This window comes from Neolamprologus brichardi, chromosome 8 (genome assembly GCF_056152115.1).
Source record: "Neolamprologus brichardi isolate AB-2024 chromosome 8, ASM5615211v1, whole genome shotgun sequence".
Classification (NCBI taxonomy): domain Eukaryota; kingdom Metazoa; phylum Chordata; class Actinopteri; order Cichliformes; family Cichlidae; genus Neolamprologus; species Neolamprologus brichardi.
Window position 1 is genome coordinate 25,100,455 of NC_142111.1, and position 20,020 is coordinate 25,120,474.

A 20,020-nucleotide genomic window follows, 5' to 3' on the forward strand; every position below is an offset into this window, starting at 1 on the left:
TGCTGATGTTTTTCCTGCCAGAGGAGGTCTGCTATTATTAGTTATTAGTCAGAAGTGTGTTGGCAACGTGCTACGTGGTCAGCCACCACACCCTGTAATGTCACACTGCCAAGTTCTCATCTTTTTCCTGGAATCTTTGTGTGGCAATATCGAGATTCACTGTAGTTGTTTTACATGAGTATTAATGTAAACAGAAAGAAGAGATGTGTTTGTTGTTATACAAACAAAAATAACAATTAATAACATTCAAAATCCAACCAGAATTATTCTTTAAAACCAGCCATTTTAACATCATCTCTTATATTTGCAAGAACAATGTTATTTGAAAAATACTGTATATGTACAGTTTCAGACATCTAGATGTTCATATTTGTAGATCCACAGTTTCTGTCTTCTTTGGACTCTATCGCCTTTCCTGGACTGTTATTGGGGCTGATGGTGACCCCTGTTGACCTGGTAATAGACGTGCATTTCACTAAACTTTAATTTCAGGCTTTATTATAAACACACCTCATGGGTGGAGGACAGTTTAAGCAAATAAACTGCAAAATAGAGAAATAGAAAATACATATTGTATTTTCTATTCACTGTCAGACAACCAGTGTGCTCATTTAAGTGCAATGAAAAATCATCCAAATTAAAAAAAGTCCTTATTCATACTGCTAATGCTCTATAACCACAAACAAACCCAAAAACATTGTTCAATTATTATTAGTGTAAAAAAAAATTAAATGTGTGGTAATCTGCAAATAAGGAAGAAACAGTTTTTATTCCATCTTTAAGACAGTTAATTGTGAAGGAAGCAACAAGACTGAAATTCCAGAGGCCTGCACTATGAGGAAAAAAAAAACTCAGCATATTCAGGATTTATTAAATTAACATTTGCAATCAGGATCAATAAGTCAGCCCAGTCTAGCTACGAGCACTTTTACATAAAGAGGGCATTTATGTTTATGTTTGCAGCTTATCACCAGGCACAGACAGACAGGTCTACTGGCAACAGAGCAGCATATTTTACACATGAAAAGCAAACTACAAATCAGAAATACTAGTCACAAGAACATCGTCTGTGAAGTGCTCTACAGCAGCGGTCCCCAACCCCCGGGCCTCGGACCGGTACCGGTCCGTGAGTCGTTTGGTACCGGGCCGCGAGAGTAGAGGCTCAGGTGTGAAATGTATAGTTTTCAGGGTTTTTATCGGTTTTCAGCGTTATTTTGTTATCGTTTTGATCGTTAACTCGGTTTTTCTGGGTCTTTTCACGTGTGTTATGAATAAATCTTCTTTTTTTCGGTACCGGTACTACTTTTATTTTGTTGTATTTATCCGCGACACCTTAAAGGCCGGTCCGTGAAAATATTGTCGGGCATAAATCGGTCCATGGCGCAAAAAAGGTTGGAGACCGCTGCTCTACAGGCTGTCAGTCACCTACTTTTCGTTGTTTTGGGCAAATACTTCAAAATATCTACTAAAAATAATCATTTCTGCATGTCCTTTGTTTTTCGGTTTTGTGCAGGTATTACTTTATAATGCATTAGTAATGAGAAATGTGTGATAAAAACTTTAGATTACTGTTCAGTAAAATTAGTACTTCATATTTAGCACAGCCAGCAGACAGATTGTCATGCAGTGTTTATACATTCGATCAAAAATCAGTGAGACAGACTGAAAGGCGCCCTGTCCATCAAAGGCCAGAAAACAGCTACAGAAGTCAAGTGTTTATAACCCAAAAGGTTCGAGATGTTCAGGCACAAAATGACAAGCATGTGATTCAGTTGTTGACGCTGCAGTTGTGTGTACACTCATGTGTCTCTTCAAACTTCCCTGTCTGGTATATCTTTCGCCGCAGACGCCACAGGAGAACGGCTTCTCTCCCGTGTGGACGCTCATGTGTCTCTTGAGAGTATTCTGCTGTCTAAATCTCTTTCCACACAGACCACATCCGAAAGGTTTCTCTCCTGTGTGAACTCGTGTGTGACTCTTCAGAACCCCTTGCTGTGCAAATCTCTCGCCGCAAACACCACAGCTGAATGGTTTCTCTCCCGTGTGGACTCTCGTGTGTGTCTTAAGGTGCGTATTGGAACTGAATGTCTTTCCACACTCAACACAAACAAATGGTTTTTCTCCTGTGTGGACTCGCATGTGTCTTTTAAGAGTAAAATTAACTCTAAATCTTTTCCCGCAAGCATCACAGCCAAATGGAGTCTCTCCTGTGTGGACTCGTAAGTGTTCCTTAAAATTTGACTTCTGGCTGAACCTTTTACCACAAAAACCACAATCAAAGGGTTTTTCGCCTGTGTGAACTCTCATGTGCGTCTTAAAATGTGTCTTCCTGCTAAATTTCTCGTCACAAACAGCACAACAAAAAGGTTTCTCTCCAGTGTGGATTCTCATGTGTCTGTGGAGAGACTGCCTGTGGAGAAAACGTTTTCCACACTCAGAGCAGCTAAAGGGTTTTTCGGTAGTGTCACATCTCACATGACAATTTACACCTGACTCAGGTGACCTGCTTGCCTCCCAAGCATTGTCACTGTCTTCAGTTTCAGGTCTAAAATCTGACAAAGGTCCCTGCCATTCATCACCATCGTTACTGAGTTCAGTCTCAGAGGAGTCCGAATCATTTTTCACTTCATTAGGTTGTAAAGTACTTTTTGTATCAAGGTTTCTGGCTGATTCTGGTCCTCCACAGTCATCTCCATCAGTCTCAGTTTTTATTTGTTTACTCGTTTGATGACAGTAAAGCTCTGAAGAATTAGGTTTCTCTTCACCATCTTCACTCTTCACAGGAGCAGCAGTGAACGGGAGCCTGCTGGTATCAGCATCCTCCAGCCCTTTAAAGTGTTCTGCTGTTTGAGTGGTGCACAGTTCCTCATGCTCCTCCTTTATGCGCAGGGGCTCTTGGGACCACTGGTCATCAGAGGGGCTCCATTCTGGGGGAACCTCTTCTTTAATCACCAACAGCTGTTGGACATCAGCATGAAACTCTGAAACACACAGAGACATCACCTGGAGAGCACTTATTTTACAAATATCACAACACAATAACCATATAAAACACAGATAAAAAAAAAACAGATAAAAACAAGAATAATCTGTCATTAAAATGTGAATAAAAAGGGTTAGAATAATGACTATTGTATGAGACAGGTTATTAAAAAACACAGCAAACAGTAACAAAAACAAAACAAGCCCTTGAAACAATTACAATAAATAGAGGTCAACAAAACAATACAGCAACCCCTTCATCACCGCCCCTAATCTTTATCTGCTAACTTATCACCAGCTAAATGTCAGTAAAAAAAAAAAATCTAAATTCATCTTAAGAGCTTGTTGTTTCTTTTGTTTAAAATAAAGATCCCTTCTTCCACCTTTTTGCTGCTCTTACTGCTTTTAATAGGAGCCACTGTTGCAACAAATGACTTGTTGGGGTATAATCTGTCTCTGGTGAATAATATCAAGTCATTTTGAGCCAGAAGGGACAAACTGGAATCAGTTTTTACCAAGGTGACTTTCTATTTTACTTTTTATTATGATTTCTTATTATGTTTTTTGTGTTTTCAGGAGCAACCTGACCAAAAGGGAAGCAGAAATTTTACCAAATACAACCAAACAGTTCTATAAAGATAATTTATGTGGCCAAAAAGCACTAAATTGAATACAATGTAGGTACAGTAATAGGTGTTTATTAAGAACAGGACAGGGCAGTTTAAGCAAATAAACTGCATAGGTGTGAGTGCAAATGGTTGTCTGTCCCTGTGTGTTAGCCCTGCGACCTGTCCAGGGTGTACCCCGCCTCTCGCCCTATGACAGCTGGGATAGGCTCCAGCACCCCCCGCAACCCTGAAAAGGATAAGCGGAAGCCAATGGATGGATGGATGGATATATAAGTGAGCTGGCTTTATCCTACATAAAGCCATCTCACTAAAATCTATATTTATTAAGATGAGTAAAAACACTAGACATTAAAACACCTTGAATCACATTTCGCCCTTTTACTTACGCTGAACTACAATATTAACGCTGTTGCTGTGTGCCCCGTCTAAAACGCCCGGGTACTACACAGGACCACCGACAGGTTCCGCCGTTTTTAAGCGGTTTTAACACCAATTTGTGGCAGATTTACATCATCTAAAAAGCCCGGTTTGTAGGTGAAAAGTTTATTTCGCCCACCAGTACAACGAGCTAGCAGCTAGGAAGCCGTTTCCTTCCGGAGAAACATCTCACGTTAAATCTGTGATTTTCTCACCGGTAGTTTGGTTGAGATCAGCATCCTGCAGCTGATGGGGTTTGATCTGCGGCTTTCGTTCATAAGGCTGACTCACGGTGCCGTTACGTTGACGATAATCCGCTTCATTCATTGTTCTCGTCTTTAAAATCAACTGTAAACTCGTTTGAATTGAACCAGGCGACTCGATCAGAAGATCGATGACTTCTATACGACCTCATCAATAGTTGGACAGGGCGCTCATTTTTCAGTGTTGTTGTGAAATGTATTTATTGCGGTGTTTTGGGCAGGCATTTGCGGAGGCACCTTTTTTTTAAATAGGAAAAAAACATAACAGCCACTTTTAAAATGTATTTTTAAACATTTAATTATTTTTCATGCAGAAATTATAGACAAGAACATATGAATGATAACAAAATATAAGAAACAGTGTATATAATAATAATAGTCATACTCATAATAACAACAACAACAACAACAATAATAATGATAATTATTATTAATATTATTATTATAAGGCTTATAATGCAGAAAACAGGACAGAAAGGGGCCAATTAGTTTTAAAAATGAAACTTTAAGTCTTTATAAATAGGTGCTCTGTTGATATTTCTTTAATTTCTTAAAAATTGAACTAATCGTGATGACGGCGTTAATGTTGAAAGAAAAACTCCCTTTTGACATTTAAATGGAGCAAGAAAATTTCTAAAAGCTCCCTTTAAATGCTTTTAGAAGCGTTTAATTTTTTTAAAAAATTTTACCACATTGGTTCTATTTTCTTAGACTATTGTATTCCTATTATTATTATTCAAGTTCACAATTTCCTTACTCAGGGGTTGCAGTTCTCATCTTATATAGGATTCTCTTAACCCTTTAAGACCTGCCATAGAACCAAGTCCGCCAGAGCTTATATTATATTTTTACATGCTGTAGAGCCATTTTTGGGAGCATTTCAAGTTGATATACATCAATACAACCATTATAGCCCAAATTTTAATGATATGTCTGCATTAAGTGCATAGTAATTACATAAATTGCAAAAAAGTGCAATAAACTACAAAAACATTTAAAATCGTTTTTGTTTTTTTGTTTTTTACATATATTTCTAGTTAGAGAAATTTAAGAGGCGTATCCCTCAAAACTGTAAATACAAAAAAGTTGCACAAAATAGTTTCCCACCACAGGAAATTTATTTTAAGTGTCTTCATAGTTTTATTTTTTATATACTGCAGGGAAAAAGAAAATAAATATTATAATGTAGATTTCCAAAAAACCCCAGCATATGCATCAAAATAAACTATTTCCAGCAGTGCAATATGAGTCCTAAGCATCCCAGAAACGACACAGAAAGTCATAAAGTCAAACATAACTTTTAAAAACATCAGTATAGGCTCATGAGTCCCTGATGGTAAAAAAAAAACTACAATTCCGCAAAATGACGCCACTTCCGGTTTCGGGCAGGTCATGGTCGACATGCGATAGTTCGCGCTGATGGACGTAGGAAGTGTTACAAACAGCTGATCGGATCTGCAAAGCGTGTTTCTGGAATATTATGTTTTTGTTGCTGCAAGTGCTTTTTATGCAGTTTTTGCAAAGATATATGTGGAAGGAAACTGTGACCGAGGACAAGCTGATGGCATAAGATGTAAGTACAACTCTTCCGGTTTCATGCAGTGCTACCTGGGTGCCCGCTCTGACCGGCTTTAAAGGGTTAAGTGACCAGGTTCCCATTTCAACTTTTCTTCATTTACTTGGTCTAAGCTTTTTCTTATTTGTCACTTTTAATTTTTGTTACTATCCTTATGTCTCTGTCTGTTATTTCTTTAAATGCAAGAGGTTTAAGAAACAGTGTTAAACATAAGGCTATTTTTTTGTTTTGCAAGCAGTTCAACTCAGATTTTGGAAGATTTAATGGTATAATTTTGAATTCTGACATAGATAAAGATGGTCATTACATTTTTCTAATAGTTGAGGCTGCACACTCTATCTATATTTTAGACAATGTGTATGGTTTTAACTGTCAGAGGGAGAATAAATGGTAAATGGCCTGTATTTGTATAGCGCTTTTCTAGTCCCTAAGGACCCCAAAGCGCTATCCAGTCATCCACCCATTCACACACACATTCACACACTGGTGATGGCAGCTACATTGTAGCCACAGCCTGGGGCCACTGACAGAGGTGAGGCTGCCGGACACTGGCGCCACCGGGCCCTCTGACCACCACCAACGGATGAAGTGTCTTGCCCAAGGACACAACGACCGAGACTGTCCAAGCCGGGGCTCGAACCGGCAACCTTCCGATTACAAGGCGAACTCCCAACTCTTGAGCCACGATCGCCCCAAAATAAACTATATTTTGATACGTTGGAGAAGCGCCTACTATGCTGGTTATCAATTATTTACAAGATTTATTAATGATCACCTAATGTCACACATTAGGTGATCAGTCAAACAGCTCTGTTAAACGTATGGAATTCACATTGAGTATAGATGGATATTAAGAAATATAAAACTTCCAGTCCTGAATGGACATCAATGATTAAATTTAACAGTAACTATAGCAACAAATCACATCTGTTGTCCAGAGGCGCTTTACATTGGAAGGCAGAGACCCTATACTAGGACTGGGCGATATGGCGATATATGATATACATCTTGATATTTTTTAAAGGCATAAAGTAAGAACAAAAAGAGAGCTCTTAGTCAAAGCTGTGTCCCAAATCTCACATAAGCACTTTTATTAACATACAGCATAGATGTACAAGAAAAAATTACTCAGAAATAAATTATCATCATTTATTAAATAATAATGCTCCATAAATAAAATAAAACAATGTTATTTTTGTGCATAACAAAAAGCTCACAATTGTGCAGTCAAAATGTAAACTAAAAGACGCTGAGCATTATAACAAAGACAGATTTCGCAGCTTCTCTGTTCCCAAGTTCTACTGCGTGACTGACAGCTTGGAGTTTGAAATCCGCTTCATAACCGTGTCTCTTAACAGGTGCCATTTGTGGTCCTTATACACACACAGTACGGTAATATTACGTTGAAGCAGAGTACGTATCACTCCGCGAGGCTCCTCGGTAGCCGTAATGATCCAACAATCTATCAAGCAGTGCAGTTTCGTAGCTTACCAAAGTCGTGCCAAAATATTTTTTGAAAGGTTTCTGAGCGCTGTGTACCACATAAAATTGGTTCGCGGCCAGTAAGCACAACCAGAATTTATACATAAGGCGCACTGTCGATTTTTGAGAAAATGAAAGGATTTTAGTATGTATCCTGAAACAAGATAACATTCATTAGTAGAGGTTGGGAAAACTTCTGTTTACCTTTGTTAGCCACTTGGCTATGATAGTAAACAGTGGGACAGAGGGACTGTTCGCCCAGGGCACCAAACAGGTTAGGACCGCCCCTGGGTGTATGGTAGGTGGGGCTGGCTCTACACTGGGGCAAGAGGGGCCAACCACTGTGAGCCTGTTGGCTGTGGTTTAAACATTTTTTGAGGCTCACCGATTTGTAATGCTCCTGCTCACAACAATTGCGTAATTTCAGTGGACAAATTTGCACCATTTTATTTTTTTGCATGTGAATAAATAGATCCGACCAGTGAGAGCGTTGAATTTGGCAACACGTGTGCTCATAGCTTAAAACGCGCTCAGATTATTTTTACACTCTTACTGATTAAGTTGTGTTTAGAAACAGTTTTTAAATTACAAAACACTTCTGCTCATGGGAGGCAAAAAAGTGCGTAACTTCTCACGTTCAATAGGTTTCTTTTTTTATATAATTTCTTATAACTTTGAAGTTGTTTAGTTTCATTGATATTAAAAATCATAATTCATCTAATGATGAATGACTTTACTATAAAAGCAAAAACGTGTTAAAACAGTAAAAAGGGTAACTTAATATAGATACAAAGATTTATTGCCCAGTTTTAAAAAAAGATTACTTCATACTTGAGATAGCTTCAGTTTTCTACATATATGTTTCCATATATTTTATATATATGTATGGAAACATATATATATATATATATTATTTATATAGGCAAGGACAAAACCACAAATTTTGTATTCAGGGATATTTTTTGGTTTATTTTTTAAGTACAATGAAGACAAACATGAGGGCGGAAAAGGGGAAAAAAAGACCAAGTAAAGCTTGTTAATAATATAAATACACTTCACAACAAAAGCTACAGCGTTACAGTATCTATCTGCAGTAACATGTGCGAACTTTCATGCTGCGTCAGCTGTTCAGATGTTGAACATTTTTCACCACAAACGCCACACAAAAATTGTTTGTCTCTCCTGTGGATGCTCATGTGTCTCTTAAGTCGTGTATTGGAACTAAATGTTTTCCCACACTCGTCACAGCCGAACAGTTTCTCTCCCGTGTGGCCCCTTAAGTGCTCCTTAAATCGTGTGCTGCGGTTAAATCGTTTTCCACATATATCGCATCCAAACGGTTTCTCACCTGTGTGGACGCTGGTGTGTCTTTTAAGAGCATTCTGGTGTCCAAATCTTTTCCCACATATATCACAACCAAATGGTTTCTCCCCTGTGTGGATTCTCATGTGTCTTTTCAGACCTTCATGTTCTGTAAACCCTTTACCACAAACACTACAGCCAAAAGGTCTCTCGCCTGTGTGGACCCTCATGTGTACTTTAAAACTATACTTAAATTTAAATGTCTTCCCACAAGATTCACAACTAAATGGTTTCTCCTGTGTGTGTACTCGCATGTGATTCTTAAGATGAGTATTACGACTAAATGTTTTTCCACAGTCTTCACAACCAAATGGCTTCTCTCCTGTGTGGACTCTCATGTGTGTTTTAAGAGTAAACTCAAGTCCAAATCTTTTTCCACAAGCTTCACAGCTAAAGGGTTTCTCTCCCGTGTGGACGGTCATGTGTCTCTTAAGATGTGTATTGCAGCTGAAGGTTTTACCGCAAACAGCACAAGCCAGTGATTTCTCTCCTCGGCGTTGTCGCTTCTGAGTTTCCGGTTGTGTAAATGTTTTAACGCAAACATCACCGACAAACTGAGGCTCATTTGCAACACTCTCCTTCCACGCTATACCACCCACTTCAGTTTCAGGTCCAGAATCTGACAGAGGTTCCTGCCAAACATCCTCCTCTTCCTCATCATCTTCATAACTGACTTCAGTCTCGGAAGAGTCTAAAGCCTTTTTCTTATTATTTACTAATAAATGACAATTTAGATCTGGGCTCCAGGCTGATTCCAGTCGTCCATATGCATCTTCCTCAATTTCCGTCTTGATCTGTTTAGCTAAGCAGCCGATAGGCGGCTCTGTCTGTGTGGATTCTTCTGTTTGGCTTTGATGACGATATGAGCACTGAGGCTTCTCTTCATCGTCATCATCTTCAGTCTTCACAGTAACAATAGTGAACGGTAACCTGCTGAAATTGGCCTCCTCCAGCCTATTGATCTGCTGTCCCTCCTCACTGCTCCAGGGTTCCTCCTGCTCCTGCTTTATGTGGAGGAACTCGGCGGCTTGCAGGTCCCGCCTGGGGCTCCAATCTTGAGGAACTTCTTTAATCACCAGCAGCTGCCGGATGTCTTCAGGTAACACTGAAACACACATGGACAGAAAAGACTGACATTAAAATTCTACAGCAGCATAGCACACCCATAAAAACCCTGATATACAGATATATATTCATTCATTGGTGTCTAATTATTTACTCCCTTTTGATGGAATTACCGTTATTTTTTACAGTAGGTCCTTTTAGTCACGTTTTTAACAAATCTGTAGGATTGTTTTTTAAAATCTGTGTGACGTTGTCAAATTTAGAAATATCCTGACTCAGTGTGATGCTAAAAAATGCTAGGCTGAATTGTAGTTATTTGTTATTATCAGAAACCTTCAGCTGATGAAAAATGACACAATGGGAGTACCAACAGGGACTAGAAAGGGCCAATCTTCTTCACATTTTTCTTCTTCTCCTTTAGGGGTTGCCACAGCAGATCATATGTCTCCATCTCTCCATCCCACTGTTACACCTGCCTTGTTCCCATTCAAACACATGTATTCTGTCTTCTTCTACTGATTTTATTCCTCATCTCTCCAGAGCATACCTCCACCTCTCCAGGGTCTCCTCCACCTGCTCCTTACTAGAGATCACAATGTCATCTGCAAACATCTTCAAATATCCTCATGGTGTGGCCCATCAGCTTTATCCCTGTGTAGTTTCTACAGCTCTGCATGTCTCCTTGTTCTTGAAGATCAGTTCCAATACACTTCTCCATTCCTCAGACATCCTCTCACTCTCCAGGACTGTGTTAAAAAGTCTGCCTTCCCTCTTAGACACCTCCATACCTCCACGGGTGTGTCATCAGTAGGGCTGCCACAAACGATTATTTTGATAGTCGACTAGTCACCGATTATTTTTGCGATTAGTCGACTAATCAGATCCATTGGACATAAAGCGTACAGCTTATTGCACCAGCTTGCATCTGCTCTTATATAGCTCTCATTAGCTTACAGCTTGAAGTGTTTAAGGTATGTGCTAACTAAAAATAAAGACAACATGATAATTAGACAAGATCAAACTTTTAATGAAATTTGCAGATTGTCTCAGTGGACTTTAATAAACTCAGCCGTCTGCTCCTTGCTCCCTAAAATATAACAGGACACTAGAGTAAATTCTCAACCATCTCACATTTCTGTTTAATCAGTTTTCTGTTTGCGTTTATTCACCTGTGTGGAAACTATAACTTTAATCTCAGCCAAACAGATTTACTCAGAAACAAATTAAACACTGAAAAAAGGCAAACAGTAACATTTTTAAGTTATCTAAGTGACTTGTATATCATCGACCATCCGGCCAGCGATCGAGCAGGTCTTTCTGGATCTTACAAAGCTTCAAACGACACAACGACTATTAAATTAGTTGTTGACGATTTTGATAGTCGACATAATCGTGACTATTTGACTAATCGTGGCAGCCCTTGTCATCAGGACCAATACTCTTCACAGCTGCTCTTACTTCCTCCTTACTAATCCTCTGCACTTCCTGATTAGTGATCCTCCATCTGTCCCCCTCCTGCACTCTTCATCTTCATCCTTTAAAGAAAGGATTAGCTTCTCTGCACTGACTAGCCTTTTAAATCCCAAATTCCCAAATCCAATCATGTTTTAAAGATATCAAAGTGTATTGTGAAGGCTGAGTCTGTGGACACTTGAGACTGTGGTGAAGCGGACGTCACGGACAAATGGTTATCCATCATGGATAGTCCTGACGACCCTCTGCACCACTGAAAGGACATGTAGTGGAGCATCTTCTTTAACAGGCTGGTTCAGCTCCAAGCAGGACTGATATAGGAAATCTTTCATACCACATCATATCACCCTTTATAATACAATACATGTGTCTGACTAAAAGGCATTTGACAGATTCAAATTGCATTATGAATGTATGCATGATTATTCTCAAGGTGCGAGTTGTGACCATAGGAATCCTTCACACTCTGAAGCCTGACGGATCATTTATTATTAGTGATTATAATTCTAATTAGTGATTAATATCACTGTTAGTGTAAGGTTTGTAGCATAATTGTGAAACATAAGCAGAGCTTTTACAAAAATACTGAAGTGTATTTTTAAAGAAATTAACAGCTTAATATTCTCTGTCTCGTGTTTTCCTCTTCAAACAAAGGTGATCCAATCAAATGTAACAATATATGGAAGACTAAAATCCCTCTTCCACTTAGTGCCACGTTGGCCAGCCGTGCCATAGCACCAACATTTAATATGAAACAAGCGGTGAGGACCTGCAGACCGAGGTGGAGCAGTGTGGACGAGCGGCAGGCTCATCTGCTACTTTCCACTTTTACAATAATGGATTAAAAGTGTTTCTTATTTTGTTGCTGGAGCTGTGAGGTCAGTTTTAGATTCCACACAATGACCAGTTCAATCTTTCACTGTGAGCGCTCTGTTTGTTACTAACACTAACAATTAACAATTAAATGCTATTCATACACAGGATTGTGTCTGCTCCTCTCTGTCAGCTTATTGCAGCAACTGCACCATCATGCAACACTAAGAAACTGCATGTGTGATTTCTGGAAAGCTGCACTCCAACAAGATGAAAGAACCAACCTCACGTCACCCTGTAAGGACTGATCTTACCGCTCTAGAAAGTGTCTGGCACACGGGATTTCTGAGTTTCCTGATGGTCTGAATTTGCCTTATTTCTCTTTTATTTAGAGAACACTCTGACCACCATGCAGGGCAATCTCTACAGGGAGGGGGGTAAAATTTGATCCCCACCAGGGATGTAAAACTATTTAGCAGAGTGAGGAAGGTGCAGACCTGACGATGGGAAAGCTAACTCTGCTTATTGGTATTATTATTAATAGTAGATTTCATCATTATTTTAACTGCTGAGAATAAAAACATTTCTTAAATACGGGACAAATAAAGCATTTCTCATCTCGTGATGTTTGCATACTCTGGTCCAGAGCAACTTATGTTCAGATTTCTGTTTTAAACGCAGCCGAAAGCGCTTTACTTTCACCAGTACACGCGATTTTAATGATGCTCTATATGAATGATTAGCTGTAATATACAGGACCTTACCCAATTAACACGTTATTAACGCTTAATGAGCATTTGAAAACGGTCGAACTACAAAGACAACTCTTGTGTGCGCGCTGGCAAATCGTCCGGATGCCGCACTTTACCCTCAACTTTAAGTTCCGCCGTTTAAAAAAATCCGCCACAATAATTCTATTAAACGTTAATATTCACATTTGAGATCCACGGATGAAATAAAAAGCTCTCAGATTTTATTTATGCGTTTATTTTTGGGCACTTATACAGATCAACGATAACCGATGTTTCCGATGTAAAACACCTTTTCACAAACCCCACAGCGAGCTAACAGTTAACCCGATCAAACATTAAATGTGTTTTTATTCTCACCGGCGCTTTGGCTCGTTTCAGCATCCTGCTGCCGTGTAATCTCGGGCTTCTCCTCAGCCAGACTGTCGGCATTCAGCTGATGGAGATAATCCACCTCGTTCATGATGGTGTCCGTGTATTTGCTCTCTTCTTTAAAATAAACTGCAGGCTCGGCGGAGCTGAAACCGGGCCTGGGCAGAGTCGATCACCGCCGACCACCTTTCACAATCACGCCGCTTACGTTTCTGTCCGACTTCATCCATGAATACGTCATCGGAGAAGATACAGATTGAAACGGGACACTCAAATGATTCCTCACAACATTTATTGCCCTCTGCTGTGTTTCGAACAGGCATCTGCGCGGACACCTTTTCTGTCCTCGGCGGTGAGACCACCGCTGTGGAGCGACGAGAGTGCAAAAATGACATGATTAAATGTTTTATTAATTGATTAGATTAACCAGGTTATGGTCTGTTGATCAGCCGCAGTGAAAGTTTCAATTATTTCAAGATGGACAGCAACACATGAACCATGACATAATTAAAATATCTACTATTGTTTTTCCATTTAATTAACTAATGATACATTTAATTGCTATATTGTGTATTTATTTATTTTTTAAAAATTGATGTAATGATGTTTTTTTTTCCATTGACCTTGGAGGGTTATTTCCTTTCTATTAAGGATAGGAGACATTTTTTTCCTAAATTTTAAAAATTCCTTTTTTAAAAGGAAAAACGGTTTAATTTTTGTAGAACCGGTTAAAAATGTTTTAAGGTGTTTAAAAGTTGCGTCCCTCTTTATGTGGGACATTTTGATTGGCACGCAGACTCTTTTCTCAGTGGTTTTCATTGCGTGTGTGTGACGAAAAGCTGTCGTCATGAGTCTCCTGAAGATTTAAGTCACTGCAAAGTCACAGTCAATGTAAAATAAAATGAAAGCTTCCACAAATAAAAAGAAATGCAGCTACAACACTGATTACATTAAATACAGTATTGTTCAAAAGTCTCGAGCCAAACCCCATGTAATTATATCTTGCTAGGAAAAATGGAAAACAGGTGCAGTAATTGTTTAAAACGTATACAAACATACATACAGTAAATAAGGCAAAAACAGATTTAGTAAAATTAGAATGAGCTTGAAATTAATATTTGGTATCATAAAGGTGGTCAGCCTTTATTCCTCAATACATCCTGAAATCTTAGAGGTAGTTTTTCTATCTGGGTAGGCTTTCATTATATTGGATTTTTATTATTATTTTTTTTCAATTGAATTTAGTTTCTACTCAGTAAATAGTTGATCAAAATTATAAAAATTCTGTAAAGTAATAAACATTATTTTAAAACAATATTAAAGATTAGTTGGCATAATGAGATTTGCTTCTAATTCTATCTAAGGAAATAATGCTTATTTCCTTCAATTAATGGTAGAGAATTATTGTATTTGCAAAAGGAACACTGAAACAACAGAACACTTGTTTTATGAGTGTAAGACCGTTACACAAATGTTTGGAAATATCATCATAAATAAATGTTGTACAGTTCCAGAAGTAGATGTAGATTTCTGGTCTTTTCAAAATACTCGAATGGGTAATCCTCAAATATAGAAGATACACTTTTAATAAACAATATGATAATCATAATCACAAAATTCTATAATTCTATATACATGAATGTAACTTTTTTAGGCCAAACATGAGGGAGGACACTCATGGTTTTTAATTTACAAACAATGTGTAATTATACTTTCAGTGGTGAAATGGAATTGCTTGATTTTGAGTTTGTTTATTTATTATTCTGCTTATGTTCCAATAAATAAAGAAGCAGTTTTTAGATGTGGAATGGAGCAGAGAGAGAAGAGCAAGGCAGAAATAATTAAGGGTAGAAAACTGGTTTAGATCAGGCTCATGTGTGCAAACTTGAAAAGTGGCTGCTTATGCTGCTGGGTCCACTCCCCTTTTTGTTGTGTAGCCTGCTCACACTGATGTCTTTCACTGTGTGTTGGATTAATTTTTTCCTGTCCCTTGGGACTCCGGTTTGCATGCGCTGAAAATAAATGTCTTACTTTTTAAACATTCTGCCTCTTGTGTCTTCCATTCTGGGTTCTTTGAAAACCTAAACATTACACACAGTTTGCACACTGTGACAGCTACAAGCTGATTGCGTCCATGCCACACTACACTGATGCTGTGATTCATCCTCAAGGAGCCCAATAAAGGTATAGTAAAATTAAAGGTATAGTAAAATATAAACAGACATACTTTTATTGAAATTGGACATTTATGACCTTTTTAATTGACCATACTTATTCCACTTGGAACCTCATGCAGCGCACACAAAAGTATTAAACGAAAAGTTGCAGATAAATTCATTCTGCTCTGCTGCTTTGATGACGATTTTATGAATGAGGAATTGAATGAGTATCAAAGAGAAGAAAAAACCTGCCAGCAAACAGGTTAATGTTACAGACAGACTTGTTACAACAGTAAATGACTCGGAGTTTAAGTTTTTAATTAATTTAAATTAATTCATTTTTAATTCATTTTTTCTTTCATGCAGGTAATTCCAGAGAATTATCTTATTTACAAGAGCAGCAGGATTTGTTGGACAACTTGGAGGAATAAGTTGTTTGCAATAATATTTTGTGACAATAAAAATGAAATGCCCACGTATAAAAGAGAAAAGGATGGTTTTTGACTGGGTGTAATGGTGACTGTCTTAGATATGTGACAGTATTTTAACATATTGTTTTCAGAATTAGAGGGTAATTATTTTAGAAATGTAATTTTGGACACTTAGATTTAGAGAAGGACAGTAAGAGGCAGTAAAGCGATATAAACTGATGTCTGGTGCCTTTAAACTCCCAAAGAAGCAGAAGAAGAAGGGCGTCCGTGTAGATGCCTGCTCAGAACAGAGCAGACGTAAACAAATCTTTCGTAAAATCACCGATGACAGCTGCTGTCCTGTTCGGGTCTCTCCGGGTTCCTGTTATACATGGATGGGTGAAGGCTGACGGAGGTTCGATCAGCATGACCTTCACGCTGATCGGTGATCGATTCTGCGCAGGCCCGGTTCATCTTTAAGGAGCCTACAGTTGATTTTAGAGAACAAACACGGGCATCATGAAGGAAGTGGATTGTGTTCAGCAGCGAAACGCAGACAGTCTGCAGACTGGAGGGCAGCAGCTGCAGCAGCAGGATGATGATGCTTTAAACCAACCTGGTAAGAGAAGTCGCATTAATGAGATTCAGTGTTTCTAGGATGGGGTAAGAGTGGCTGGAAAAACCCCGACTCATAATAAAAGTTGGTCTTCTTATACAGTATGTCCAAAGAATAGACTCGCTTATTATATAATTATAATAACTTTGTAATGACGGGCCGAAAAATATTGAATTTAAAGAGAAGGTTTAGTGCAACCCGGACTGTTTTAGAGTGGGCACACAACAGAGTTGTTTCTGTGTGATTTTATGTGCAGTGCTTTGCTGCTATTAGTAAACTGACTGCAGTCAACGAGATTCATGAAGGGATATCTATCTATCTATCTATCTATCTATCTATAAAATTGCAACTTAAAAATGGAATTTTTAATGTCAATGAGACGTTTTAGCTGGATAAAGAAAAAATATATAAAAGTCACTTTGCAAAAGACCTATTGCAGCTTTAATCATCATGAGAAATATGTATATGTTTGACAAATTTGTCTCAGATTATAAGCCAACAAGTAATTTGCAGCAGTTTAAATACAGGCATCGACTCTGACAGATGATCATTTTTTGGCACAACATCAGCAGCACAGATTTCCAGACCACTCCTCTCCCCAGAGATGTTCCCCTGTCAGCCGATAACCATAACCTGTCCAGTGTGTGTCGTGTGGGTTTAGCGGCCACAAAGTGATGTACAACTAAATAAAGTAAAAGAAATAAGAAAATGAAGTGCTGAAACAGCAAACAAACAAATATGTATATATTAAGTCAAGACAACATGAAGTGAAGATTGTATAAAAACCAATAAGAAGTTGAAAAAGTTTTAACTGCTTTTTAAAAGAGTCCACAGATTTTAGGATAAAATTCAGGAGGAGCTGTAATCATGGTCTTTGTCTTGTTGGCATTTAGAAGAAGGTAAATTCAAGAGAGTCGATCACTAATCCAGGTCAAAGAGTGGACTAGGGTTGACAGACCAGCTGGTGAGACATAAAACCAAAGAATTATCTGGAGCTGCTGTGGTTACACTTTATTTATTAATGTTTTTCTACCACAGCAGAGAAAAAGTGAGGGAAGGAAAGGGAAACTGTCCAAGTAGAAATGAATGGAGACTCGGTTACAGACACCAAGGATGAGCATTCCTGTCACATTTCCCTGAAGTCCTTCTTGTCCTGTAGACGAGTCAGCAGTCATAAAAAACTGTAGCACACCTTTTACAAACAAACAATGCTCCTGCCTTATCTGTGCCCTCTGATAACTTTTTATTTATTTATTTATTTTAATTAAAATGGTTTAAAATTGTATTTGATTCGAGTTTTTTCTGATAAATAATCATGCAGCATTACAGTTTTGTTCACATCATGTTTTTCTGGTATTATTAGAAAAATGTAGACTTTTTTTTTAATAATAAATAAAAATTTGGGGTGACAGTTGAACTTGTCTGTTTCAGTGTCTCCTGCCGAAGTCCAGCAGCTGTTCGTAGTTAAAGAAGAAATTCCTCCTGAATGGTCTCCCAGTTTGGACCAGCAGGATCGAGAGCTGCTCCACATAAAAGAGGAAGAGGAAGAAATCTGGACCAGTCATGAGGGAGGACCGCATAATGGGCAGGAGGAGGCTGAAATCACAGGTGTCCTGTTCACTGCTGTTCCTGTGAAGAGTGAAGATGATGAAGAGAAACCTGAGTCTTCAGATCGTCATCAGAGCCAAACTGGAAACTGCACAGAGGCAGAATCTCCGACCAGCTGCTCAGCTGAAAAGATAAAAGCTGAAGCTGGTGCAGAAGACAGTGGAGGACCAGAATCAGCCAATGGCACAGACTTAAAAAGTAATTTACAACCAAAAACTGATGAAAAAACGTCAGACTCCTCTGAGACAGAAGTCAGTAATAATGACGATGAAGACTGGCAGGAACCTTTGTCAGATTATGCACCTGAAACTGAAGACAGTGATAACAGCTGGAAGGAGAGCAGTGCACTCGGGAGTGAAGTTTGTGGTGGAAAATGTAGCCAGTCTGAAAATCTAAAGGGACACAGGAGAGATCATACAGGACAGAAGGCATTTTGTTGTGGCGTTTGTGGTAAAAGATTCACCCGACAAGGGGATCTAAAGAGACACCTGAGGGTCCACACGGGAGAGAAGCCATTTGATTGCAGTTTTTGTGGCAAAAGATTTAAACAGCAGGGGGTTCTTAAGAGTCATATGAGAATTCACACTGGAGAAAAGCCCTTTGCTTGCGATGTTTGCGGGAAAAGATTTATCCATCAGTCAAATCTCAAGTCACACACCAGGGTTCACACGGGAGAGAAACCATTTAGTTGTAGCATTTGTGGTAAACATTTTACAGAACAGGGGAGTTTGAAGAGGCACAGAGGAATCCACACAGGACAGAAGCCCTTTGGATGTGGCATTTGTGGGAAAACATTTAGCCGGAAGACACATTTTAATATACACATGACCGTCCACACGGGAGAAAAACCATTTGACTGTGGATTTTGTGGTAAAAAGTTTAGCCAGAAGACACACTTTAAGATCCACATCAGAGTCCACACTGGAGAGAAGCCCTTCAGTTGTGATGCCTGTGGAAAAAAATTTAGACTTCAGTACAACCTTAAAAGACACATGAGAGTCCACTCGGGAGAAAAACCATTTGGCTGTGATGTTTGCGGTGAAAGATTTACAGAGCAGGGGAGTCTTAAACGGCACAGCGGAGTTCACACAGGAGAGAAACCATTTTGCTGTGACGACTGCGGTAAAACATTCAGTCGAAATACGCATCTTAAGAGACACATGCGGGTCCACACGGGAGAGAGGCCTTTTGGTTGTGACATTTGTGGTGAAAAATTTACTGAGCAGGGGGTTCTGAAGAGCCACAGGAGAGTTCACACGGGAGAGAAGCCATTTGGGTGTGACGTTTGTGGGAAGAGATTTAGACATCAGTATACACTTAAAAGACACACGGGTGTTCACACAGGGGAGAAACCGTTCTCCTGTGGTGTTTGTGGCGAAAGATTTACGAGACAGGGGAATCTAAAGAGACACATGCGTATCCACACATAATAATCTGCACTTCCATGCTTGTAAAATCAGCAACTGTATCAGTAAGAAGTACGTGATTTCACTGTATTTGTAAACTTTTTTATGTGTGTATTTTAAAGTTTATAATAAAAAAGAACGTACCCAGGATGGTGGGTATTTATGATGCTTTGCTTCAGATGATGTCTGATTATTCTGTGATGTTATTTGTTTATGCTGTGAGCTGTCAGTCATTCACAAACGGAGACTACCTCTATTACAGGTGTCAAACTCAAAGATCTGGAGCCAACTCTATCTCTTCACACATTTGATTTTGATTTGTATGTTTTTAAAATTATTGTGTTGAATATTTCTTTTCCACGCAGAAACGTCTCAGGTTCTTTTTCAACCCTTTTTCTGATTTATAAATTATTACACCATGAAGAAAGCTGCGGTGTTTTCAGTTATGGAGAGGCCATATAGAGGGGTCATAGTAAGTGACCCCAGCTTTTGTGCTGTTATTTGCACTTCTACAGAAAATGTCTCTCCTGCTTTGTAGAATTTCAACTTTAAGACATATTTTAGCACTTTTATAGCTGTGGCTACATTTCTCCAAGTGTATTGCGGGTCTATGGTTGTACTTATGCTTGCTGGTTCAT

At 38.8% G+C, this 20,020-nt stretch overlaps 3 protein-coding genes across 3 annotated transcripts; 1 reads left to right on the top strand and 2 right to left on the bottom strand.

Moving 5' to 3' along the window:
- Positions 1-495: 495 nt before the first annotated feature.
- On the bottom strand, positions 496-4,486 carry LOC102787873 (uncharacterized). Its single transcript, XM_035908776.2, has 2 exons — positions 4,244-4,486; positions 496-2,981 (listed from the first exon to the last, which is right to left on the bottom strand). The coding sequence occupies exons 1-2, from the start codon at positions 4,353-4,355 to the stop codon at positions 1,717-1,719; spliced, it is 1,377 nt and encodes a 458-aa protein (XP_035764669.2). The 5' UTR covers positions 4,356-4,486; the 3' UTR covers positions 496-1,716.
- Positions 4,487-8,303: 3,817 nt separating this feature from the next.
- On the bottom strand, positions 8,304-13,518 carry LOC148101813 (uncharacterized). Its single transcript, XM_087844963.1, has 2 exons — positions 13,172-13,518; positions 8,304-9,816 (listed from the first exon to the last, which is right to left on the bottom strand). Exons 1-2 carry the CDS (start codon positions 13,272-13,274, stop codon positions 8,417-8,419), a joined length of 1,503 nt encoding a protein of 500 aa, XP_087701089.1. The 5' UTR covers positions 13,275-13,518; the 3' UTR covers positions 8,304-8,416.
- A 2,568-nt stretch (positions 13,519-16,086) lies between these two features.
- LOC102788444 (uncharacterized) lies at positions 16,087-19,540 on the top strand. The gene is made up of 2 exons (XM_087844962.1): positions 16,087-16,371; positions 17,800-19,540. The coding sequence occupies exons 1-2, from the start codon at positions 16,272-16,274 to the stop codon at positions 19,404-19,406; spliced, it is 1,707 nt and encodes a 568-aa protein (XP_087701088.1). The 5' UTR covers positions 16,087-16,271; the 3' UTR covers positions 19,407-19,540.
- Positions 19,541-20,020: the final 480 nt, after the last annotated feature.